This window comes from Zosterops lateralis, assembly GCF_965231275.1.
Source record: "Zosterops lateralis genome assembly, chromosome: 27".
Taxonomy (NCBI): domain Eukaryota; kingdom Metazoa; phylum Chordata; class Aves; order Passeriformes; family Zosteropidae; genus Zosterops; species Zosterops lateralis.
The window spans coordinates 1,459,686-1,486,761 of NC_139787.1; the positions used below are offsets into that span (position 1 = coordinate 1,459,686).

Consider the following 27,076-nt stretch of genomic DNA (forward strand, 5'->3'; position numbering starts at 1 on the left):
TCCCTCCCCGGGGAAGTGCCAAGAGCAGCCGGGATTTGCTCCCCCTCCACCCTTGGAGGTTTACTTTTAATTTATTTTAATTTATTTTAATTTATTTTAATTTATTTTCGCGGGAATCCACTCGGTTTAAAGATAAGAGGAGGAACCAGCGAGGGCAGGCGGGATTCGCCCCGGGACAATTCCCTCTCCATCCTTGGGGAGGGGGTTATTTTTAATTTAATTTATTTTAATTTATTTTAATTTATTTTAATTTATTTCTCTGGGATCAGTTTGGAGAAGAGGAGGAATCAGCAGCCGGGATTTCTTCCGGGGCAATTCCCGCCCCATCCTTTTGTATTTTAATTTAATTTAAATTTATTTCCTCTGGAATCCGCTGACTTTGAAGAGGAGGAACCAGCGAAAGATTCCGGGATTTCTTCCGGGGCAATTCCATCCCTTTGTCTGTTAAATTTCCATTTTAATTGATTTTTTCCCCGGGAACTGCTGAGTTTGGAGAAGAGCAAAGGATGAATCAGCAGCCGGAGGAATTCCCGCTCCGTCCTTTGCGTTTATTTTTCATTTATTTTAATTTATTTTTCATTTATTTTAATTTGTTTTTCATTTATTTTCCCGGGAATTATTCGCTCAGCTCCGAGAGGAGAAATCGGCAGCCGCGATGAATTCCCGCTCCATCTTTTCTATTTTTATTTTTAATTTTAAAACTTATTTTTCTCGGGAATCCGAGAGACAAGAAGAGGAAAAAATCAGCGAGACCAGCCAGGATGTTTTAATATTACTATTATTATTATTATTATTATTATTATTATTATTATTATTATTTATTACTTACTTATTTACTTACTTTATTTATTTATTTTTTCGGGAACAATTCCCCGCTCCTTTTTTTTTAATTTATTTTTTTTTTATTTTTATTTTAATTTTAATTTATTTTCCCGAGCATCCACTCGGCTCGGAGAGGACAAGATGAGAAATCAACGAGAGAAATTTGTTCCGGGGACAATTCCCGCTACATCCTTTTGTATTTTTAATATTTTTAATAATTTTAATTTTAATTTCTTTCCTCCGGGAGCAGCCGGGTTTTGTTCCGGGGGCAATTCCCGCTCCATCCATTTATATTTTTAATTTGTTTTAATTTATTTTCCCAGGAATCCGCTCAGTTTGGAGAGAAGAAATCAGCGAGAGCAGCCGAGTTTTTGTTTTCCGGGGACAATTCCTGCTCCATCTTTTATATTTTTAATTTTAATTTAATTTATTTTGGCGGGAATCCCCTCAGCTTCAGAGGCGGAGTCAGCGGCCGGGATTCGCTCCTTCCATTCCTATTTTTAATTCAATTTTTAGGAATTTTTATTATTATTATTATTTATTTTATTTTATTTCCGGGAATCCACTCAGGTATTTTTTTCCAGCTCCATCCATTTGTATTTTATTTTTAATTTAATTTCTTGTGGCGGGAACCCTCTCACCCTCAGAGGCGGAATCAGCGACCGGGATTGGCTCCTGCTCCATCCATTTGTAATTTTAATTTAATTTTGGGTTTTTTTCCCCGGAAATCCACTTAGGTTTTTGGGGTTATTTTCCGGACACAATTCCCGCTCCATCCACTCGTCTTTTATTTTTTATTTAATTTATTTAATTTATTTTCGCGGGAATCCCCCTCAGCCTCAGAGGCGGAGTCAGCGGCCGGGATTCGCTCCATCCATTTCTATTTTTAATTTAATTTTTTTTTTCTCCTTCCCTGGAATCCACCCAGGGTTTTTTTGTTGTTTTTTTTTTTTTTTTTTTTTTTTCCGGACACAATTCCTGCTCTATCATTTATATATTTAATTTGAATTTGAATTTCTTTTGGCGGGAATCGCCTCAGCCTCAGAGGCGGAGTCAGCGGCCGGGATTCGCTCCATCCATTTCTATTTTTAATTTAATTTTTTTTTTTTTTCCCAGGAATCCACTCAGGTTTGTTTGGGTTTTTTATTTTGTTTTGTTTTGTTTTTCCGGAGACAGTTGCCACACCATCCTTTATATTTTTGTTTTTAATTTAAATTCCTTTTGGCGGGAATCCCCCTCACCCTCAGAGGCGGAATCAGCGACCGGGATTCGCTCCTTCCATTCCTATTTTTAATTCAATTTTTAGGATTTTTTTATTATTATTATTATTATTATTATTATTATTTATTTTATTTTATTTCCGGGAATCCACTCAGGTATTTTTTTCCAGCTCCATCCATTTGTATTTTATTTTTAATTTAATTTCTTGTGGCGGGAACCCTCTCACCCTCAGAGGCGGAATCAGCGGCCGGGATTGGCTCCTGCTCCTTCCATTTGTATTTTTAATTTAATTTTGGGGCTTTTTTCCGGGAAATCCACTTAGGTTTTTGGGGTTATTTTCCGGACACAATTCCCGCTCCATCCACTCGTCTTTTATTTTTTATTTAATTTATTTAATTTATTTTCGCGGGAATCCCCCTCAGCCTCAGAGGCGGAGTCAGCGACCGGGATTCGCTCCATCCATTTCTATTTTTAATTCAATTTTTAGGATGTTTCTATTATTATTATTATTAATAATAATTTTTTTTTAAATTTTATTTTATTTCCGGGAATTCACTCAGGTATTTTTTTTCCAGCTCCATCCATTTCTATTTTTATTTTTAATTTAAATTCCTTTTGGCGGGAATCTCCCTCACCCTCAGAGGCGGAGTCAGCGACCGGGATTCGCTCCATCCATTTTTAATTTTTTTTTTTTTTTTCCCGTCAATCCACCCAGATATATTTTTTTTCCCGGACACAATTCCCGCTCCATCCATGTGTATTTTATTTTAAATTGAATTTCTGGTGGCGGGAACCCCCTGAGGCTCAGGGGCGGAGTCAGCGACCGGGATTCGCTCCATCCATTTCTATTTCTAATTTAATGGTTTTTGTTTGTTTGTTTGTTTGTTTGTTTCCTGGAATCCACCCAGATATTTTTTCCGGACACAATTCCCGCTCCATCCATTTCTATTTTTAATTTTAATTTGAATTCCTTTTGGCGGGAATCGCCCTCAGCCTCAGAGGCGGAGTCAGCGACCGGGATTCGCTCCATCCATTCCTATTTTTTTTTTTTTTTTTTTTTTTTTTTTTTTTTTTTTTTTTTTTTTTCTTCCCGGAGACAGTTGCCACTCCATCCTTTATATTTTTATTTTTAATTTAAATTCCTTTTGGCGGGAATCTCCCTCAGCCTCAGAGGCGGAGTCAGCGACCGGGATTCGCTCCATCCATTTTTAATTTAATTTTGGTTGGTTTTTTTTTTTTTTTTCCTGGGAATCCACCCAGATATTTTTTTCCCGGACACAATTCCTGCTCTATCTTTTATATTTATATTTTTAATTGACTTTCTGGCGGCGGGAACCCCTGAGGCCGAGGGGCGGCCTGTGCGGGCCGGGCTAATCCGGGCACTGAGGGCGCTGCTGCCGCAGGGTCGGGGGTCACCATCAATCCCCGCCATTACTCCCAACACCTTCTCAACCCCTTTTTTTTTTTTTTTTCCCTAAATATTTCCCCTTTAATTCCTAAAAATAATTTTAATGAAAAATTCTCTTTGAAGCCCGCGATGCTCCCGCTCCCCGCTGGGCTCTTCGCTCCTCCTTCCTCCTCCTCCTCCTCCGAGCTGGTTTTGCCTCTTCTCCTCATCGAGCTGAGCGGATTTCTAAAGAAAATAAATTAAATTAAAATTAAAAATACACCGAGGATGGAGCTGGAATTACCCCGGAGCAAATCCCGGCTGCCTTCGCTGCTCCTGGCGCTGTTGGGGCTCGGCCCAGGTGAGTTTTGGGGGTGACCCCAAAAATAATAATAATAAAAATCCCTTCTGGACCCTCTTGGGGATTTATTTTATTTTATTTATTTTTGGGGCATCCAGGAGCTCCCCCATGGGATCCTTGGAATACTCTGGAATGCGGCATCCAAAGGGTTTGGGAATCGCACCCCCTTCTGACGCGGCTTTTAATTTATTTTTAATTTTTTCCCCTTTTTCTTTTCCATTTTTTTTCAAAATTTTCCATATTTTTTTCAGGTTTTCCCCCCTTTTTTTTCTATTCCCCCCCCCCCCATTTTTTCCCATTTCTTTTCCTCTTTTTCTCATTTTTTCCTCTTTTTTTCCCTTTTTTCCCTCTCTTTTTTCCATTTTTCCCAGTTTTTCCATTTTTTTCTTCTTTTTTCCCCATTTCCCTCCCCCCATTTCCCCCCCCCCATTTTTTCCAATATTTTTCACTTTTTTTTTTCAGGTTTTTCCTCCCCTTTTTCCCCCCTATTTTTTCCTCTTTTTTCCTTTTTTTTTCCTCTTTTTTTTCCCATTTCCCCCCAATTTTCCCCATTTTTTCCTCTTTTTTTTTCCTATTTTTCCCCACCATTTTTTCCAATATTTTTTCAATGTTTTTTCACGGTTTTTTTTTTTCCTTTTTTTTCCCCAATTTTTTTCCTTTTATTTTCTTTTTTTTTTTTTTTTTTTTTTTTTCTATTTTTTCCCCCATTTTTTTCCTATTTTTTCCCCCCACTTTTATTTATTTATTTAGATTTTGGTGCGATTTTCCCAAACTCCCCGAGCAGCTCCTTTTACATAAAACCCGGAGCGAGGATTCCCCGTCTCTTAATTCCCGCCGCGTTAATCCCAAACATTCCAGAAATCCCTTTAAAAAAACCCATAAATTCAATAAAAAAATTAAAAATAATCCTCCCCTCGGATTATCCCCGCGGGGAAAAAACGTCCAGGCGAGATTAATTACGATCTTAATTCGCATTTATTGATTAATTAGCCTCGCCCAGCAGGGGATGCCCTAAAAAAAAAAAAAAAATCAAAAAAAAACCAGAAAAAGTGGGAAAAAAACCCCAAAATTCCCAAGATTTTTAGCCGGGGTTGGAAGGGTTAAAATCGAGGCTGGAATTTGGGGTTTTTTGGGGAGGATTTTGGGAATTTTTGGGATGGATTTGGACCATGGATGGATTTTTTTATTTATTTTATTTTTTTCCCATCTCGAGGCTGCGGGAGAGAAAAAAAAATCGAAATTTGGGATAAACAGGAGGAGCCGGGGAGGGGCTTTGGCTCCGGAGCTCCAAAAAATCCGCTCCGGGAGGGGAAAAGTGGGAATAAAATCCTGGGAAAAGGGTAAAAATTCTGGGAAAAGGTTAAAAATCACGGGGGAAAGTAAAAAATCGCGGGGAAAAATATGGAATTCCGGGGAAAGGTTAAAAATCCCGGGAAAAAAAATCAATAATCCTGGGAAAGATATCAGAAATCCTGGGAAAAATATCAGAAATCCCGGGGAAAAAAAACCCAGGAATTATGGGAAAATATCAGAAATCCTGGGGAAAAAATAAAAATATCCCAGGAAAAAATCAGGAATCTCATGAAAAAAAAAAAAAAAAAAAAAAAAAAATAGGAATTTTGGGAGTTCCTGGAGGGAATTTTGGGAATTCTTGGAGAAAATTTTGGGGAATTCCTGGAGGGATTTGTGAATTCTTGGAAGGAATTTGGGACTTCCTGGAGGGAACTTTGAGGAATTCCTGGAGGGAATTTTGGGAATTCCTGGGGGGAATTTTGGGGAGTTCCTGGAGGAATTTGGGAATTCTCGGAGAAAAATTTGGGGAATTCCTGGAGGGATTTTGGGAATTCCTGGAAAGAATTTTGGGAATTTCTGGAGGGAATTTTGGGAAGCTCCTCTTGGCTCAGTCTGGGGAGGATTTGGCCCCATGTCCCCCAAAAAAAAACAAAACCTGTTCCAAGTGCTCAAAATTTAAGATCCAAGGTTGGAAAAGCAGGAATTAAACTTGGGATAAGCAGGAATCAAACTCTGAGAAAAACAGGAATAAAATCCTGGAAAAGCAGGAATCAGTCCTGGAATAAAAGGGAATCCAATCCGGGATGATCAGGAATTAAACCAGAGAAAAACAGGAATTAAACCTGGGATAAGGGGGGAATAAAATCAGGGAAAAGCAGGAATAAAATCCAGGATAAACAGGAATTAAACCCAGGATAAGGAGAAATAAAATCTGGGAAAAATAGGAATCAAACCTGGGAGAAACAGGAATAAAATCCAGGATAAACAGGGATTCAACTTGGGAAAAGCAGGAATAAAATCCTGGAAAAGCAGGAATTAAACTTGGGATAAGAAGGAATAAAATCCAGGAAAAGGAGGAATCAAACGCAGAAAAAGCAGGAATTAAACCCAGGATAAAAGGGAATCAAACTTGGGAAAACCAGGAATAAAATCCAGGAAAAACAGGAATTAAACCTGGGATAAGCATGAAATAAAATCTGTGATAAGAAGGAATAAAATCCAGGATAAAGAGGAATAAAACCTGGGAAAAGCAGGAATCAAACCCAGAATAAAATCCGGGATAAAAGGGAATCAAACTTGGGTAAAACCAGGAATAAAATCCAGGAAAAACAGGAATTAAACTTGGGATAAACAGGAATAAAATCCCAAAATAAGCAGGAATTAAATCTGGGATAAACAGGAATAAAATCCTGGAATAAACGGGAATTAAACTCTGGAAAAAACCAGGAATCAAACTTGGGAAAACCAGGAATAAAATCCAGGAAAAACAGGAATTAAACTTGGGATAAACAGGAATAAAATCCAGAAAAAACACGAATAAAATCAGGAAAAAAAACCAAAATTTAAACCGAGATTTACTCCGACCCATCCCGGCTTTAATCCCGATTTTTTTTGGGGACCAGGAGAGAACCCCAGGAATGTCCCGCTGATCCCAAAATCCCCAAAAATTCCCCAAAAATCCCAAAATTTCCCCCAAATTCCGGGGGCTGCAGGTGACAGATTGGGCGGGGGAGGAGCCGCGGGGGCGGCGCCGGGAACGGGAGGTTTTTCCAAGGAAACGCCAAAAAAAATCAAAATAAAAATCACAAATGGAGAATTAAAACCTTCCCTCGGGGCTGGGATGAGGCTCAGTCTCGGTGGGAATTAAAAATCACAAAAATTTGGGGTTTTATCTCTGTCTGGAGTGGAAATTTTGCCAAAAAAAATCAGAAAAATTAAAATTAAAATGTTCCCCCAGGGCTGGATGAGGCTCAGTCCTGGTGGGAATTAAAAATCCCAATTTTTGGGGGTTTTATCCCTGTCTGGAACGAGAATTTTACAAAAAAAAAAATTAAAAAAAATAGAAAATTAAAACATCCTGGGGCTGGGATGAGGCTCAGTCTCGGTGGGAATTAAAAATCACAAAAATTTGGGGTTTTATCTCTGTCTGGAGTGGAAATTTTGCCCAAAAAATCCCCAAAAATTAAAATTAAATGTTCCCCCGGGGCTGGATGAGGCTCAGTCCTGGTGAGAATCAAAAATCCCAAATTTTTGGGGGTTTTATCCCTGTCTGCAGTGAAAATTTTGCCCAAAAAATCCCCAAAAACTAAAATTAAAATGTTCCCCCAGGGCTGGATGAGGCTCAGTCCTGGTGGGAATCAAAAATCCCAAATTTTTGGGGTTTTATCCCTGTCTGGAACAAGAATTTTACAAAAAAAAAATTCCAAAAAATAGAAAATTAAAACATCCCAGGGCTGGGATGAGGCTCAGTCTCGGTGGGAATTAAAAATCACAAATTTTGGGGGTTTTATCTCTGTCTGGAGTGGAAATTTTGCCAAAAAAATCCACGAAAATTAAAATTAAAATGTTCCCCCAGGGCTGGATGAGGCTCAGTCCTGGTGGGAATCAAAAATCACAAATTTTGAAGAAATTCTCCCCCCCAAAAAAATCCCAATTTCACAGAAATTTTGCCACAAAAATCCCAATTCTACAGAAATTTACCCCCCAAAACCCCAATTTTTACACAAATTCCACCCAAAACCCCCCAAATTTCCAACAATTCCACCCCAAAATCCCAATTTTGAAGAAATTCTACCCCAAAATCCCAATTTTGAAGAAATTCTACCCCAAAAATCCCAATTTTCCAAAAATTCTACCCCAAACCCCCCAATTTAGTGGAAATTTTACCCCAAACCTCCCAATTTTCTATAAATTCTACCCCAAAATTCCCAAATTTTCCAGAAATTCTGCCCCAAAAAACCAATTTTCCTGAAATTCTATCCCCCCAAAAATCCCAATTTTCCAGAACTTCATCTCCCAAAAATCCCAATTTTCAGAAATTCTACCCCCAAAAATCCCAATTTTGAGGAAATTCTGGCCCCAAAAATCCCAATTTTCCAAAAATTCTGCCCCAAAAAACCCAATTTCACAGTTCTACCCCAAAAATCCCAATTTTGAAGAAATTTTACCCCCTAAATCCAAATTTTCCAGAAATTCTGCCCCCAAACCCCCCAATTTACTGAAAATTCTATCCCAAAAATCCCAATTTCACAGAAATTTTGCCCCTAAAATCCAAATTTTCCAGAATTTCTGCCCCCAAAAATCGAAATTCTGCCCCAAAAAAATCCCAATTTCCCACAAATTCTGTCCCCAAAAATTCCAATTTTCCAGGAAATTTACCTCCAAAAAATCCCAATTTTCCATAAATTCCCCCAAAAAATCCCATTTTTACACAAAAAATCCCCAAATTTCCCCCAATTCCACCCAAAAAAAGCCCCACCCCCCAATTCTGCAGAAACTCAACCCCAAATTTCACAGAAATTCTGCCCCAAAAAATCCCAATTTTGAAGAAATTCTACCCCCAAAAAATCCCAATTTTCCTGAAATTCTTCCCCCCAAAATCCCAATTTTCCAAAAATTCTACCCCCAAAAATCCCAATTTTTAAGAAATTTTATCACAAAAAAATCCCAATTTCACAGAAATTCTACCCCCAAAAATCCCAATTTTTAAAGAAATTTTATCACAAAAAAATCCCAATTTTCCAAAAATTCTACCCCCAAAAATCCCAATTTTTAAGAAATTTTATCACAAAAAAAATCCCAATTTCACAGAAATTCTACCCCCAAAAATCCCAATTTTTAAGAAATTTTATCACAAAAAAAAATCCCAATTTCACAGAAATTCTACCCCCAAAAAATCCCAATTTTCCTGAAATTCTTCTCCCCAAAATCCCAATTTTCCAAAAATTCTACCCCCAAAAATCCCAATTTTTAAGAAATTTTATCACAAAAAATCCCAATTTCACAGAAATTCTACCCCCAAAAATTCCAATTTTTAAGAAATTTTCTCACAAAAAAATCCCAATTTTCCAAAAATTCTACCCCCAAAAATCCCAATTTTTAAGAAATTTTATCACAAAAAAAATCCCAATTTTCCAAAAATTCTACCCCCAAAAATCCCAATTTTTAAGAAATTTTATCACAAAAAAAATCCCAATTTCACAGAAATTCTACCCCCAAAAATCCCAATTTTGCAGAAATTCTACCCCAAAAAATCCCAAATTTGAAGAAATTCTTCCCCAAAATTCCCAATTCTGCAGAAATTTACACCCAACCCCCCCAAAAAACCCCCCAAAAATCCCAATTTTCCATAAATTCCCCCCAAAACCCCCAAATTTCCAACAATTCCTCCCCAAAATCCCAAACCCCTCCAACTTCTGCAGAAATTCTATCCCCCAAAAATATCAAATTTTGCAGAAATTCTACCCAAACCCCTCCCAAATAAGAGGAAATTCTACCCCCCAAAAAAAACAATTCTGCAGAAATTCTGCCCCAAAAAACCCAATTTCACAGAAGTTCTACGCCAAAATAAATCCCAATTTTCTGGAAATTTACCCCCCAAAAACAAACACCCCCCCCCCTCGAAATCCCAATTTTCCACAAATTCCCCCCCAAAAATTCCAATTTTCCAGGAAATTTACCTCCAAAAAATCCCAATTTACCATAAAACCCCCAAACCCCCATTTTTACACAAAACCCCCAAATTTCCCCCAATTCCACCCAAAAAAAGCCCCACCCCCCCAATTCTGCAGAAACTCAACCCCAAATTTCACAGAAATTCTGCCCCAAAAAATCCCAATTTTGAAGAAATTCTACCCCAAAAAAAATCCCAAATTTCCTGAAATTCTTCCCCCCAAAATCCCAATTTTCCAAAAATTCTACCCCCAAAAATCCCAATTTTTAAGAAATTTTATCACAAAAAAAATCCCAATTTCACAGAAATTCTACCCCCAAAAATCCCAATTTTTAAGAAATTTTATCACAAAAAAATTCCAATTTCACAGAAATTCTACCCCCAAAAATCCCAATTTTTAAGAAATTTTATCACAAAAAAAATCCCAATTTCACAGAAATTCTACCCCCAAAATCCCAATTTTTAAGAAATTTTATCACAAAAAAATCCCAATTTCACAGAAATTCTACCCCCCAAAAAATCCCAATTTTCCTGAAATTCTTCCCCCCAAAATCCCAATTTTCCAAAAATTCTACCCCCAAAAATCCCAAATTTTGAAGAATTTTTATCACAAAAAAAATCCCAATTTCACAGAAATTCTACCCCCAAAAATCCCAATTTTTAAGAAATTTTATCACAAAAAAATCCCAATTTCACAGAAATTCTACCCCCAAAAATCCAAATTTTGATGAAATTTACCCCAAAACCCCCCCAAAAAAACCCCAAAAATCCCAATTTTCCATAAATTCCCCCCAAAAATCCCATTTTTACACAAAGACCCCCAAAATCCCCAAATTTCCACCAATTCCACCCAAAAAAAGCCCCACCCCCCCAATTCTGCAGAAACTCAAACCCAAATTTCACAGAAATTCTGCCCCAAAAAATCCCAATTTTGAAGAAATTTTACCCCCAAAAAGTCCCAATTTCACAGAAATTCTGCCCCAAAAAAATTCCCAATTTTCTATAAATTCTGCCCCAAAAATCCCGATTCTGCCCCCAAAAATCCCAATTTTGAAGAAATTCTGTCCCCAAAAATCCCAATTTTTGAGAAATTCTGCCCCCAAAACCCCCAATTTTCCAGGAAATTTACCCCCAAAAATCCCATTTTTCCAGAATTTTACCCCCAACCCCCGCCCAAAAAAAACCCCAAAAATCCCAATTTTCCATAAAACCCCCAAAACCCCCATTTTTACACAAAAAACCCCCCAAATTTCCCCCAATTCCACCCAAAAAAAGCCCCACCCCCCCCAATTCTGCAGAAATTCGAACCCAAATTTTACAGAAATTCTGCCCCAAAAATCCCAATTCTGCCCCCAAAAATCCCAATTTTCAGAAATTTACCCCCAAAAATCCCAATTTTCCAGAATTTCATCTCCGCAAAATCCCAATTTTGAAGAAATTCTGCCCCTAATAAATCCCAATTTTATAGAAATTCTACCCCAAAAATCCCAATTCTGCAGAAATTCTGCCCCCGAAAATCCCAATTTTCAGAAATTTCCCCCCCAAAAATCCCAATTTTCCAGGAAATTTACCTCCAAAAAACCCCCAAAAATCCCAATTTCCAGGAAATTTACCTCCAAAAAATCCCAATTTTTCATAAAATCCCCCCCAAAAATCCCAATTTTCCAGGAAATTTACCTACAAAAAAACCCCAAAAAATCCCAATTTTCCACAAATTCTGCCCCCAAAAATCCCAATTTTGCAGAAATTCTGGTCCCCCAAAAAATCTCCATTTTCCACAAATTCTGTCCCCAAAAAATCCCAATTTTTAAGAAATTCTGTCCCTAAAAGTCTCAATTTTCCAGGAAATTTACCTCCAAAAAATCCCAGTTTTCCATAAATTCTCCCCAAAACCCCCATTTTTGCTCAAAACCCCCAAATTTTCACCAATTCCACCCCAAAAAAGACCAATCCACCAATCCTCCCCCAATTCTGCAGAAATTCACACTTCTGGAAATTCTACCCCCAAAAAAACACCCCAAAATCCCAATTTTCCACAAATTCTGTCCCCAAAAATCCCAATTTTCCAGGAAATTCACCTCCAAAAAACCCCCAAAAATCCCAATTTTCCATAAATCCCCCCAAAACCCCCATTTTAACACAAAAAACCCCAAATTTCCCCCAATTCCACCCAAAGAAAGCCCCACCCCCCAATTCTGCAGAAATTCAAATCCCAATTTTACAGAAATTCTGCCCCCAAAAATCCCAATTTTTCAGGAAATTTACCCCAAACCCCCCCAATTTACTGGAAATTCTACCCCAAAAAATCCCAATTTTCAAAAAATTCTGCCCCAAAAATCCCAATGCTGAAGAAATTCTGCCCCAAATAATCCCAATTTTCCACAAATTCTGTCCCCAAAAATCCCAATTTTCCAGGAAATTTACCTCCAAAAATCCCCCAAAAATCCCAATTTTCTACAAATTCTGCCCCCAAAAATCCCAATTTTGAAGAAATTCTGTCCCCAAAATCCCAATTTTCCAGGAAATTTACCTCCAAAAAATCCCAATTTTCCATAAACCCCCAAACCCCCCATTTTTACCCCAAAAAACCCCCAAATTTCCCCCCAAACGCCGGTTGGGTGTCGCTCTCCGCAGGGCTGTTTCAGGAGGTTCCATTTGAGGCCCCAAATGAGGAGCTTTTGGAGGTTCTGCCCGGGAATTCCAGCCAGTCCCTGCTGGAGCGATGTTCTGGTGAGCCCCGGCTCAGGTGGGGCTGGCCCCACTCTGAACTGCTAGTTTTAGACATTTTTTACCTTTTTTACCCAAAAAAATTCCTTTTTTTACCCCAAAAATTCCCTTTTTTTACCCCAAAAATTTCTTTTTTTTCCTTCGTTTTTGGGGTTTGTCCCAAATCAAAACCTGTAGAGAATTTTGACCTTTTTTATCCAATTTTTACCCCCCAAAATTCATTTTTTTCCTCTATTTTTAGGTTACCCAATGTCTGAACTGGTAGATTTAGAATTTTTATCTTTTTTAGATGGTTTTTACCCCAAAATTTTCCTTTTTTTCCTTCGTTTTTGGGGTCCGTCCCACATCCAAACCTGTAGAGAGTTTTGACCTTTTTTAGCCTTTTTTCTCCCCAAAAATTCAAATTTTTTCCTTTATTTTTGGGGTTTATCCCACACCTGAACCTGTAGTTTTTAGTTTTTGACTTATTTTAGCTGATTTCCCCCCAAAATTCCCTTTTTTTCCTCCATTTTTGGGGTTTATCCCAAATCCAAACCCGTAGTGAGTTTTGACCTTTTTAATCCAATTTTTACCCCAAAAAATTCCAATTTTTTCCTTTATTTTTGAGGTTCATCCCAGTGTCTGAACCTGTAGATTTTAGATTTTGACCTTTTTAGATGTTTTTTTACCCAAAAAAATTCCTTTTTTTACCCCAAAAATTTCCTTTTTTTCCTTCGTTTTTGGGGTCTGTCCCACATCCAAACCCATAGTTAGTTTTGACCTTTTTTAGCCTTTTTTCTCCCCAAAATTCCAATTTTTTCCTTTATTTTTGGGGTTTACCCAATGTCTGAACATGTAGATTTTAGATTTTTACCTTTTTTAGCCTTTTTTACCCCAAATAATTCCCTTTTTCCCTCATTTTTGGGGTCTCTCCCACATCTGAACTTGTAGTTTTAGAATTTGACCTTTTTTAGCCTTTTTTACCCCAAAAATTCCTTTTTTTCCTTTGTTTTTGGGGTTCATCCCATGCCTGAACCCGTAGCGAGTTTTTACCTTTTTTATCCAATTTTTTCCCCAAAAATTCATATTTTTCCCTCATTTTTGGGGTTTACCCAATGTCTGAACATGTAGATTTTAGATTTTTACCTTTTTTAGCCTTTTTTACCCCAAAAATTCCATATTTTTCCTCCATTTTTGGGGCTTATCCCAAATCCAACCCTGTAGTGAGTTTTGACCTTTTAAAATTGATTTTTACCCCAAAATATTCAATTTTCCCCTCATTTTTAGGTTTACCCACCTGTAGATTTTAGATTTTTACCTATTTTAGATGGTTTTTACCCAAAAAAAATCCCTTTTTTTACCCCAAAAATCTCCTTTTTTACCCCCCAAAAAATTCCTTTTTTCCTCTCTTTTTGGGGTTTATCCTGCATCGAAACCTGTAGAGAGTTTTGACCTTTTTTTCCCCCCCAAATTCCAATTTTTCCCTCATTTTTGGGGTCCGTCCCACATCCAAACCTGTAGAGAGTTTTGACCCTTTTTAGCCTTTTTTTTACCCCAAAAATTTTCCTTTTTTTACCCCAAAAATTCCTTTTTTTCCTTCGTTTTTGGGGTTCATCCCATGCCTGAACCTGTAGTGAGTTTTGACCTTTTAAAATTGATTTTTACCCCAAAAAATTCCATTTTTTCCTCTATTTTTAGGTTTACCCAATGTCTGAACCTGTAGATTTTAGATTTTGACCTTTTTAGCCTTTTTTACCCCAAAAAATTTCCTTTTTTACCCCAAAAATTTCCTTTTTTCCTCCATTTTTGGGGTTTATCCTAAATCCAAACCCATAGTGAGTTTTGACCTTTTAAATCTGATTTTTACCTGAAAAATTTCCTTTTTTCCTCTATTTTAGGTTTACCCACCTGTAGATTTTAGATTTTGACCTTTTTTAGATGTTTTTTACCCCAAAATTTCCTTTTTTACCCCAAAAATTCCTTTTTTCCTTCATTTTTGGGGCTTATCCTAAATCCAAACCCATAGTGAGTTTTCGCCTTTTTAATCCAATTTTTACCCCAAAAATTCAAATTTTTCCTCTATTTTTAGGTTTACCCACCTGTAGCTTGTAGATTTTGGCCTTTTTTAGCTGATTTTTACCCCAAAATTTCCAATTTTTTTTCCTCCATTTTTAGTTCCTCTCCCAAATCCGAACCCGTAGTTTTTAGTTTTTGACCTTTTTAGCTGATTTTTACCCCAAATTTTCCGCTTTTCCCCCGTTTTTTGGCCCCATGAACCGCTCCAGTCCCAGCCCAGGACGTGCTGCTGCTTCTCCCTGCTGGGCTTTGGCCCCAAATGTCCCAAAATGTCCCCAAATGTCCCCAAAATGACCCAAAATCTTCCCAAAAATGTCCCCAAATGTCTCCAAAATGTCCCCAAATGTCTTTGAAATAACCCAAAATGTCCCCAAACGTCCCCAAAATTTCCCAAATGTCCCCAAAATTTCCCAAATGTCCCCGAATCTCTCCAAAATATCCCCAAAACGTCCCCAAAATCTCCCCAAAATTACTCAAAATGACCCAAAATGACCCAAAATATCCCCAAATGTTCCTAAATGTCCCCAAATGTTCCCAAATGTCCCCGAATCTCTCCAAATTGTCCCCAAATCTCTCCAAAACATCCCCAAAATTACTCAAAATGACCCAAAATGGCCCCAAAATGTCCCCAAAACATCCTCAAAATGTCCCCAAAATGACCCAAAATATCCCCAAATGTTCCCAAAATATCCCCAAACGTCCCCAAAATCACTCAAAATGACCCAAAAATGTCCCCAAAATGTCCCCAAATGTTCCCAAAACATCCTCAAAATGTCCCCAAATGCCTCTGAAATAACCCAAAATGTCCCCAAAACGTCCCCAAAATTACTCAAATGTCCCCAAAATGTCCCCAAATATCCCCAAAATGTCCCAAAATGACCCTAATTGTCCCCAAAACTTCACCAAAGATCTTGAAATGCCACCAAATGTCCTCAAAGTGTCACCAAATGTCCCCAAAATGTCCTCAAATGTCCCAAAATGTCTCTAAATCTTCTCAAAATGTCCCCAAAGTGTGCAAAACATCCCCGAATGTCCCCAAAACTTCACCAAACATCTTCAAAACATCTTGAGATGTTCCCCAAATGTCCCCAAAACTTCACCAAACGTCATCAAAACATCTCAAAATGTCACCAAATGTCCCCAAAACGTCCCCCAAATGTCCTCAAAAGTCCTCATACATCTCAAAATGTCTTGAAATGTCCCCAAATGCCCCCAAAACTTTGCTAAATGTCCTCAAAAGGGCTTCAAACCTCTCGAAATGTCCCCAAACGTTCTGAAATGTCCCCAGACGTTCCCAAACATCCCCAAAACATCTTGAGATGTTCCCAGAACTTTGTTTAATGTCACTGGAACATCCCCAAATGTCCTCAAAAGGCCCTCAAACGTCTCAAAATGTCCCCAAATGTCTCGAAATGTCTCCAAACCTTCTGAAAACGTCCCCAAATCATCCCGTAATGTCCTCAAAGCTTCACCAAATGTCCTCAAAACATCCCTTAATGTCCTCAAACCATCCCAAATATCCCTGAAATGTCACCGAATGTCCTCAAAACATCCCCAAATGTCCTCAAAACATCCCTAAATGTCCCCAAAATGTCCCCAAAATGTCGCTAAATGTCTTCAAAATGACCCCAAACATTCCAAAATGTCCCCAAATGTTCCCAAACCATCCCAAAGATGTCACCAAACGTCTCCAGACGTCCCCAAAACATCTCGAGATGTCCCTAAAATGTCACCAAATGTTGCTAAAACATCCCCAAATGTCCTCGAAAGGTCCTTGAACATCTCGAAATGTCCCCAAATGTCTTGAAATGTCCCCAGACATCCCTAGACGTCCTCAAAACATCCCCAAATGTCCTTGAAATGTCCTCAAAACATCCCCAAATGTCCCCAAAAGTTGCCCAATATGCCCCAAATGTCCTCAAAAGGTCCTCAAATATCTCGAAATGTCCCCAAATGTTCTGAAATGTCCCCAGATGTCCCCAAAACATCCCTTAATGTCCCCAAAAGTTGCCCAATACGTCCCCAAATGTCCCCAAATGTCCTCAAAAGGTCCTCAAACCTCTCGAAATGTCCCCAAACGTTCTGAAATGTCCCCAGACGTTCCCAAACATCCCCAAAACATCTCGAGATGTTCCCAAAACTTTGTTTAATGTCACTAGAACATCCCCAAATGTCCTCAAAAGGCCCTCAAACATCTCGAAATGTCCCCAAATGTTCTGAAATGTCCCCAAACGTTCCCAAACATCCCCAAAACATCTTGAGATGTTCCCAAAACTTTGTTTAATGTCACTAGAACACCCCCAAATGTCCTCAAAAGGTCCTCAAACATCTCAAAATGTCCCCAAATGTCTCGAAATGTCTCCAAACCTTCTGAAAACGTCCCCAAATCATCCCGTAATGTCCTCAAAGCTTCACCAAATGTCCTCAAAACATCCCTTAATGTCCTCAAAACATCCCAAATATCCCTGAAATGTCACCGAATGTCCTCAAAACATCCCCAAATGTCCTCAAAACATCCCAAATGTCCCCAAAATGTCACTAAATGTCCCCAAATGTTCCCAAACCATCCCAAAGATGTCGCCAAATGTCTCCAGACATCCCCAAATGTCCCCAAAACATCTCAAAACATCCCCAAACGTCCTCGAAACATCTTCAAATGCCCTCAAATGTCCTTAAAACATCTTGAGATGTCCACAAATGTCCCCAAAACATCCCCAAATGTCCCCATAATATCACCAAACGTCTCGAAATGTCGCCCAATGTCCTCGAAATGTCTTGAAGTGTCCCCAAAACATCCCCAAATGCCCCCAAAACTTCACCAAACAACCTCCAAACATCTCGAGATGTCCCCAACCCACGTTTGGTGTCCCTTTTCTCCCCCAGAGCTGCTGTTCGGGCAGTCCCGGTCCCCTCCCCGGCAGGTGAATGGGGTCCTGGGCGGGTTGGTGCTGCTGTCCCCGCGGCTCTGCCCAAACACACCCGACACAAACGGCCACTAATGGCACCAAAACGTCCTCAAAAGTCTCAAAATGTCCCTAAAACATCTTGAGGTGTCCCTAAAACGTCACCAAATGTCACTAGAACATCCCCAAATGTCCTCAAAAGGTCCTCAAACATCTCAAAACGTCCCCAAAACGTTCCGATATGTCCCCAAATGTCTTGAAATGTCCTCAAACATTCCCAAAACATCTTGAGATGTCCCCAAATGTCCCCAGAACTTCACCGAACAACCTCCAAACATCTCGAGATGTCCCCAGATCGTCCCCAACCCATGTTTGGTGTCCCTTTTCTCCCCCAGAGCTGCTGTTCGGGCAGTCCCGGTCCCCTCCCCGGCAGGTGAACGGGGTCCTGGGCGGGTCGGTGCTGCTGTCCCCGCGCCTCCCACCCAACCGCACCTGGAAGGAGATCGAGTGGAGCTTCTCGGGGGGCTCCGGGGCCACCATCCAGGTGGCCGAGGTGGGCCCGGGGGGGCTGGAGAGGCCCGACCCCCGCGACCGCTTCGGGCGGCGCCTGGAGCTGCTCAACGGCACCGGCCTGAGGATCCGCGACCTGCAGCGCGGGGACAGCGGCGTCTTCGGGGCCAGGATCAAACTGCAGCCGGCCCTGGTGGATGACCAGAGCTTCAATCTCACTGTCTATGGTAATTAATTAATTGAGTTAATTGGTTTGTTTGATTATATTGGGTGTTTGGGGTTGGGGAAACTGAGGCACGGCCTGCAGCGCGGGGACAGCGGCGTCTTCGGGGCCAGGATCAAACTGCAGCCCGCGCTCATGGATGATCAGAGCTTCAATCTCACTGTCTACGGTGAGATATTAATGAGTTTTATTAATTTTAATTTTTTTTTGAATTTTTTATTTGTTTAAGTTGGGTGTTTGGGGTTGGGGAAACTGAGGCACGGAGCAAAAAACGGAATCCAAAAATGACAATCTGTACTTCAGCCTGTCTGTCTAAGGTGAGAGGGGCTGGGTTAATTGATTAACGGAGTTAATTAATGAATTAATTTAGTTCAATTCATGGAATTAAGTTGGGTGTTTGGGTTGGGGAAACTGAGGCACGGCCTGCAGCGCGGGGACAGCGGCGTCTTCGGGGCCAGGATCAAACTGCAGCCGGCCCTGGGGGATGACCAGAGCTTCAATCTCACTGTCTATGGTGATTAATTAATTGAGTTAATTGGTTTGTTTGATTAAATTGGGTGATTTGGGTTGGGGAAACTGAGGCACGGCCTGCAGCGCGGGGACAGCGGCGTCTTTGGGGCCAGGATCAAACTGCAGCCCGCGCTCGTGGATGATCAGAGCTTCAATCTCACTGTCTATGGTGAGATATTGATGAGTTTTATTAATTTACATTGGTTTGTTTGATTATATTGGGTGTTTGGGTTGGGGAAACTGAGGCACGGCCTGCAGCGCGGGGACAGCAGCGTCTTTGGGGCCAGGATCAAACTGCAGCCGGCCCTGGTGGATGACCAGAGCTTCAATCTCACTGTTTATGGTAATTAATTAATTGAGTTAATTGGTTTGTTTGATTAAATTGGGTGATTTGGGTTGGGGAAACTGAGGCACGGCCTGCAGCGCGGGGACAGCGGCGTCTTCGGGGCCAGGATCAAACTGCAGCCGGCCCTGGGGGATGATCAGAGCTTCAATCTCACTGTCTATGGTGAGAGGAGCTTGATTAATTAATTAGTTTAATTTAAAAAAAAAAATATATTTGTTTAATTAAGTTGGGTGTTTGGGGTTGGGGAAACTGAGGCACAGAGCAGAAAATGGGATGAAAAAATTGCATTTAGTCCTTCAACCTGACTGTCTATGGTGAGAAGGTCTTCATTGATTAATTAGTCTAATTAATCTTTTTATTTTTTAGAAGTTTATTAGTTTGTTTAAGTTGGGTGTTTGGGGTTGGGGAAACTGAGGCACGGAGCAAAAAATGGAATCCAAAAAGGACAATCTGTATTTCAACCTGTGTGTCTACGGTGAGAGGGGCTTCATTAGTTAATTAGTCTAATTAATTTAATTTAGTTTAGTTTAATTCGTGTTAACACGTTGGGTTTTGGGTTTGGGGAAACTGAGGCACGGAGCAAAAAAAAACAGGATCAAAAAAGGACAATCTGTGCTTCACTTTGTGCATCTACAGTGAGAGGGCTTTGATTTATTGATTAATCAAGTTAATTAAATTAATTAACTTAATTGAATTAATTAAGTTGGGGGTTGGGGGTGGGGAAACTGAGGCACAGAGCAAAAAAACTGGAATGAAAAAAGGACAATCTGTCCTTCAACCTGTCTGTCTAAGGTGAGAGGGGCTTGATTTATTGATTTAACTAATTAATTTAATTACTTGATTTATTGAAATTAATTTGATTAATTTAATTAGTTTAATTAAGTCAAGTTTGGGTGGGGAAACTGAGGGACAGAGCAAAAAAAAACAGGATGAAAAAAGGACAATCTGTCCTTCAACCTGTCTGTCTACAGTGAGAGGGGTTTGGTTAATTAATTAATCTAAGGAATTAATTAATTTGATTAATTTAATTAGTTTAATTAAGTCGAGTTTTGGGGAGGGGAAACTGAGACACAGAGAAAAACTGGAAGAAAAAAGGACAACCCGTCCTTCAACCTGTCAACGGTGAGAGGGGCTGGGTTAATTAATTAATCTAAGGATTTATTTAATTTAATTTAATTTAATTCATGGAATTAATTGGGTTTTGGGGCCCAAACTCTGCCCAGGGAGGATTTTTGGGGTCCTGGTGTCCCCTGGGTGCACTTGGGTGTCCCCAGGGTGACATTAGGGTGACATTAGGGTGACATTAGGGTGACAAACTCTGCCCAGGGAGGGTTTTTGGGGTCCTGGTGCCACCTGGGTGTCCCCTGGGTGACATCAGGGTGCCAAACTCTGCCCAGGAAGGGTTTTTTGGGGTCCTGGTGTCCCTTGGGTGCCACTTGGGTGCTACCTGGGTGACATTAGGGTGACATTAGGGTGACAAACTCTGCCCAGGGTGGGATTTTTGGGGGTCCTGGTGTCACCTGGGTGCCACCTGGGTCACATAAGGGTGACAAACTCTGCCCAGGGTGGGATTTTTGGGGGTCCTGGTGTCACCTGGGTGCCACCTGGGTCACATAAGGGTGACAAACTCTGCCCGGGGGAGAGTTTTTGGGGGTCCTGGTGTCCCCTGAGTGTCCCCTGGGTGTTCTCTGGGTGTCCTCAGAGTGACATCACAGCTGTGCCCTGTGACAGAGTCAGTGCCAGCACCCCAAACTCTGCCCAGGGTGGGTTTTTGGGGTGTCCTGGTGTCACCTGGGTGACATCAAGGTGCCATCAGGGTATCAAACTCTGCCCAGGGAGGGTTTTTGGGGTGTCCTGGTGTCACCTGGGGGCCATCGAGGTGTCACCTGGGTGTCCCCTGGGTGCCAAGTCTGCCCAGGGTGGATTTTTAGGGTGTCCTGGTGTCACCTGGGTGCCACCTGGGTGCCATCAGGGTACCAAACTCTGCCCGGGGAGGGTTTTTGGGGTCCTGGTGTCCCCTGGGTGTCCCCTGGGTGACATCCTGTCTATGCCTTGGTGACAGAGTCAGTGCCAGTATCCCAAACTCTGCCCTGGGAGGGTTTTTGAGGTCCTGGTGCCACCTGGGTGTCATTGGGGTGCCGAACTCTGCCCAGGGGTTGTTTTTGGCGGTCCTGGTGTCACCTGGGTGTCCCCGTGGTGACATCAGGGTACCAAACTCCACCCAGAGGTTGTTTTTGGGGGTCCTAGTGCCACCTGGGTGACATTAGGGTACCAAACTGCCCAGGGAGGGTTTTGGGGTGTCCTGGTGTCCCCTGGGTGTCCCCTGGGGTGACATCACTGCTGTGCCCTGATGACAGTCAGTGCCAGCACCCCAAACTCTGCCCAGGGTGGTTTTTGGGGATCCTGGTGCCACCTGGGGGACGCTTGAGGACCACCTGGGTGCCATCAGGGTGCCATGAGGGTACCAAACTCTGCCCGGGGAGGGTTTTTGGGAGTCCTGGTGCCACTTGGGTGTCATCAAGGCACTATCAGGATGCCAAACTCTGCCTGGGTTGGGAATTTAGAGGTCCTGGTGTCACCTGGGTGTTCCTGGGGTGACATCAGGGTGCCAAACTCTACCCGGGGAGGGTTTTTGGGGTGTCCTGGTGTCCCCTGGGTGCCAAAGTCTGCCCAGGGTGGATTTTTAGGGTGTCCTGGTGTCACCTGGGTGCCGTCAGAGTGCCATCAGGGTGCCATCAGGGTACCAAACTCTGCCCGGGGAGGGTTTTTGGGGTCCTGGTGTCCCCTGGGTGTCCCTGGGATGACACCAGGGTGCCAAACTCTTCCCAGGGTGGGTTTTTGAGAGTCCTAGTGCCACCTGGGTGACATCAGGGTACCAAACTGCCCAGGGAGGGTTTTGGGGTGTCCTGGTGTCACCTGGGTGCCATCAGGGTGCCATCAGAGTGCCATCAGGGTACCAAACTCTGCCCGGGGAGGGTTTTTGGGATCCTGGTGTCCCCTGGGTGTCCCCTGGGTGATCCTGGGTGTCCCCAGGGTGTCCCCAGGGTGACACCCCGTGTGTCCCGGTGGCAGAGTCGGTGCCCACCCCGCGGACCCGCAGCCAGCTCCTGGCCAGCACCCTGGAGTGGTGTAACCTCACCCTGCAGTGCCAGGGCAGCGGCAAAGGCGCCGTCAACGTCACCTGGCAGCGCGACAGCCTCACCTGGGGACAGCTGGGGACAGGCGGCCGCCACCAGCTGTCCCCCGACGGGACCACCCTGAGGGTGGCGCTGCCACCCACCGCCGCCAATGTCACCTACACCTGCACCGTCAGCAACCCCGCCGACCGCAAGGTGGCGCTCTTCGACCTGCAGAGCCTCTGCCAGGGAGGAGGTGACAGCGGGGGGACACTGGGGGTGGCACTGGGGGTGGCACTGGGGTGACACTGGGGGTGGCACTGGGGGGACAGGGAGGGTGGGACCGGGACAGGGAGGAGGTGGCACTGGGGGTGACAGTGAGGGTGGCACTGGGAAAGGGAGGAGGTGACACTGAGGGGGACAGGGGGTGACACTGAGGTGACACTGGGGGTGACACAGCTCAGGGTGACACAGGTGACACTGTTTCTGTCCCCAGGAGGTCTCTCAGCGTTCTCCACCTCGGGGTACGTGGTGCTGTCACTGATCCTGGGTGACACTGGGGGTGACACTGGGGGTGACACAGGTCAGGGTGACACAGGTCAGGGTGACACAGGTGACACTGTTTCTGTCCCCAGGGGGTCCCTCAGCGTTCTCCACCTCGGGGTACGTGGTGCTGTCGCTGATCCTGGTCGCTGTCAGCCTGGGCGGGGCCTTCTGGTGCTGGAGGGCCAAGGGGGAGAAGGCGGCCGAGGCGGGTGAGGGACCCCCGGGGCTGCTCTGCCCTTTGCCCTCATTTCCATTTCCTCATTTCCCTGTGTTTCTTGTTTTCTGGTTTTCCCATTTTCCTGCTTTCCCTGTTTCCCATTTCCCCCATTTCCCCATTTTCCCATTTTCCCACTTTCCCATTTTCCTGTTTTCCCCTTTTCTCCATTTCCCATTTCCCCATTTTCCTCGTTTTCCCCTTTTCCCATTTTCCTGTTTTCCCCATTTCCCATTTCCCCGTTTTTCTCGTTTTTGTGTTGTCCCATTTTCCCACTTGTTCCCTTTTCCCATTTTCCCCTTTTCCTGTTTTCCTGTTTCCCCCATTTTCCCCTTTCCCCTGTTTTTTTGTTTTTCCCATTTTCCTGGTTTCCCATTTTCCTGTTTTCCCCATTCCCCCGTTTTTTCTCGTTTTTGCGTTGTCCCTTTTCCCCAGATTTTCCCTTTTCCCATTTTCCTGTTTTCCTGTTTCCCCATTTTCCTCTCTTCCCCATTTTCTTGTTTTCCCATTTTCCTGGTTTTCCATTTTCCCACTTTCCCATTTTCCTGTTTTCCCCTTTTCTCCATTTCCCATTTCTCCATTTTCCTTTGTTTTCCTGCTTTTCCATTTCCCGTTTCCCCGTTTTTCTCATTTTCATGTTGTCCCATTTTCCCAATTTTTCCCTTTTTCCCATTTCCCCCATTTTCCCATTTTCTCTCTTTTCCTGTTTCCCATTTTCCCCTTTTCCCCGTTTTCTTGTTTTCCCACTTTCCCATTTTCCTGTTTTCCCCATTTCCCCATTTTCCTCGTTTTCTGGTTCTTCCATTTTTCTGCTTTCCCCGTTTCCCATTTCCCTGTTTTTCTTGTTTTCCCATTTTCTTGTTGTCCCATTTTCCCCGTTTTCTTGTTTTCCCATTTTCCCATTTCCTGTTTCCCCATTTTCCCCTATTCTTTCCCCATTTTTCCCCCATTTCCCTCCATTTTTCCCTATTTTTTCCCACTTTCCCCTGTTTTTAAACTACTTTTTCCCATTTTCTCCCCATTTTCCCTATTTTTCCCACTTTCCCCTATTTTTCCCGTTTCCCCCCACTTTTCCCTATTTTCCCCCCACTTTTCCATATTTTTCCCTGTTTTTTCCCCTACATTTCCCTGTTTTTCCCCACTTTTCCCTATTATTTCCCCACTTCCCCCATTTTCCCGTTTTTCCCACTTTTCCCTGTTTTTAACTACTTTTCCCAATTTTTTCCCTGTTTTTTCCCTATTTTCCCCATTTTTAAATTACTTTCCCCCCATTTTCCCCTATTTTCCCCACTTCCCCGTTTTTTTCCCACTTTCCCCCTATTTCCCCATTTTTTCCCACTTTCCCCTGTTTCTTCCCCACTTTTCCCTATTTCCCTCCTGTTCTTTTCCCCATTTTTTAAACTACTTTGCCTATTTTTTCCTGTTTTTTCCTTCTGTTTTTAACTACTTTTCCCCATTTTTCCCATTTTTTCCTGTTTTTTTTCCCTGGTTTTCCCCTTTTTTCCCTTTTTTCCTTGGTTTTCCCCTATTTTCCTTCCATTTCCCCCTATTTTCCCCCAATTTTTCCCACTTTTCCATGTTTCTAACTACTTTCCCCTATTTTCCCCATTTCCCCCCTATTTTTTCGCTGTTATTTCACTATTTTTCCCATTTCCCCCACTTTTCCCCATTTTTATCTTCTTTGTTTGTTTGTTTTTGTGGGTTGGTTGGTTGGTTGGTTTGTTTGTTTGTTTGTTTGTTTGTTTGTTTGTTTCCCCCCACTATTCCATGTTTTTAAGCTACTTTTCCCTATTTTTTTCTCTGGTTTTCCATACTTTTTCCCCATTTTCCCCTATTTTCCCCCTATTTTTTCCCATTTTCCATGTTTTTAACTACTTTTCCCTATTTTTCCCTGTTTTTTAACTACTTTTCCCCTATTTTCCCCACTTTTCCCTATTCCCCCCATTTCCCCCCCCATTTTTTTCCCACTTTCCCCTGTTTTTTAACTACTTTTCCCTATTTTTCCTTTTTTTCCCCTATTTCTTCCCCACTTTTCCCTGTTTTTCCCCTTTTTTCCCCACTTTTCCCTATTTTTTCCTCATTTCTCCCCACTTTTCCCCATTTCCCCCTATTTTTTTCCCACTTTTCCATGTTTTTAACTACTTTTTCCCATTTTTCCCGTTTTTAAATTACTTTCCCCTATTTTACCTTTTTTTCCCCCGTTTTCCCCTATTTTTCCCTGTTTTATCCCTACTTCCCTATTTTTTTCCTATTTTTCCCACTTTTCCATGTTTTTTAACTACTTTTTCCCGTTTTTTCCCATTTCCCCCACTTTTCCCTATTTCCCCCCCTTTTTTCCCCCACTTCCCCTGTTTTTTCCTGTTTTTTCCCTGTTTTCCCCCCACTTTTCCATGTTTTTTAACTACTTTTTCCCCCTATTTCCCCCCATTTTCCCCCATTTTTTCCCACTTTCCTCTGTTTCTTAAACTACTTTTCCCCATTTTCTCCCCGTTTTCCCCTATTTCCCCCCATTTTCCCCCTATTTTTTCCCACTTTCTCCTATTTTTTAACTATTTTTCCCTATTTTTCCCCCCCATTTTTCCCATTTTCTGTGTTTTTTTCCCCATTTCTGTCCCGCAGCCGCCCCGGTCCCGGCGGTGTCTGAGGAGAGCCCCGGGGAGGGCCCGTTCAGTGACATCTGCAGGAGCCCCCCCGAGGGCAACGACCAGGTCAGGACAACAAAAACACACAAAATAAACCAAAATAAATCAAAATAAACCAAAATAAACCAAAATAAACCAAAATAAATCAAAATAAATCAAAATAAACCAAAATAAACCAAAATAAATCAAAATAAACCAAAATAAACCAAAATAAATCAAAATAAACCAAAATAAACCAAAATAAATCAAAATAAATCAAGATAAACCAAAATAAACCAAAATAAATCAAAATAAACCAAAATAAACCAAACTAAATCAATATAAACCAAAACAAATCAAAATAAACCAAAATAAACCAAAATAAATCAAAATAAACCAAAATAAACCAAAATAAATCAAAATAAATCAAAATAAACCAAAATAAACCAAAATAAATCAAAATAAACCAAAATAAATCAAGATAAACCAAAATAAACCAAAATAAACCAAACTAAATCAAAATAAACCAAAATAAACCAAAATAAATCAAAATAAATCAAAATAAACCAAAATAAATCAAAATAAACCAAAATAAACCAAAATACACCAAAATAAATCAAAATAAACCAAAATAAACCAAAATAAACCAAAATAAACCAGAATAAACCAAAATAAACCAAAATAAATCAAAATAAACCAAAATAAACCAAAATAAACCAAAATAAATCAAAATAAACCAAAATAAATCAAGATAAACCAAAATAAACCAAAATAAACCAAACTAAACCAGAATAAACCAAAATAAATCAAAATAAACCAAAATAAACCAAAATAAACCAAAATAAATCAAAATAAACCAAAATAAATCAAAATACACCCAGGGAGCCTTAAAAACCTACAGGGAATTCTTAGAAAAAAAGTGGGAATATAAAAAATTGTGGGAATCCTAAAAAAAACCCCCATGGAAATCCCAAAAAATCCCACGGGAATCCCAAAGAATCCCATGAGAATCCTAAAAAACCCCATGGGAATCCCAAAAAAAAAACCAAAAAAACATGGAGAATCCCCCAAAAAATGCAGGAACCACCCCCCCCCCAAAAAAAAAAAAAAAAAAAATTTAAAAAAAAAAACAAACATGGGGAATCCCAAAAACCTGCAGAAAATCCCAAAACCCGGGAAATCCCCCAAAAATGGCAGAAATCCCCAAAAACCTCAAGAATCCCCCCAAATTTTCACCCCACAGGGTCCCAGCCTCTCTGAAACCCCTCCAGGAACCCCAAAGCCCATGAAAAACCCCCAAATTTTCACCCCACAGAGTCCAAATCCCCCTGAACCCCCACCCAAAACCCCAAAAACCACTGGGGGAACCCCAAAAACCACTGCGGGACCCCAAAATCCACTGGGGAACCCCCAAAAATAGCAAAAAAACCCAAAACCTGCAAAAAATCCCCCAAATTTCATCCCACAGGGTCCCAGCCCCCCCTGAAACCCCACCCAGAACCCCAAAACCCACTGGGGGAACCCCAAAAAACTGCAAAAAACCCCAAAA

The 27,076-nt window shown here is 41.4% G+C and overlaps 1 protein-coding gene across 1 annotated transcript; it reads left to right on the forward strand.

The window, feature by feature from the left end:
- LOC310919475 (SLAM family member 8-like) lies at window positions 1-27,013 on the forward strand (the record flags this gene model as incomplete). Its single annotated transcript, XM_083878842.1, has 6 exons — window positions 1-3,791; window positions 17,837-18,178; window positions 22,103-22,402; window positions 22,782-22,901; window positions 25,526-25,614; window positions 26,996-27,013. The coding sequence occupies exons 1-6, from the start codon at window positions 3,719-3,721 to the stop codon at window positions 27,011-27,013; spliced, it is 942 nt and encodes a 313-aa protein (XP_083734968.1). The 5' UTR covers window positions 1-3,718.
- Between the last annotated feature and the right edge of the window lie 63 nt (window positions 27,014-27,076).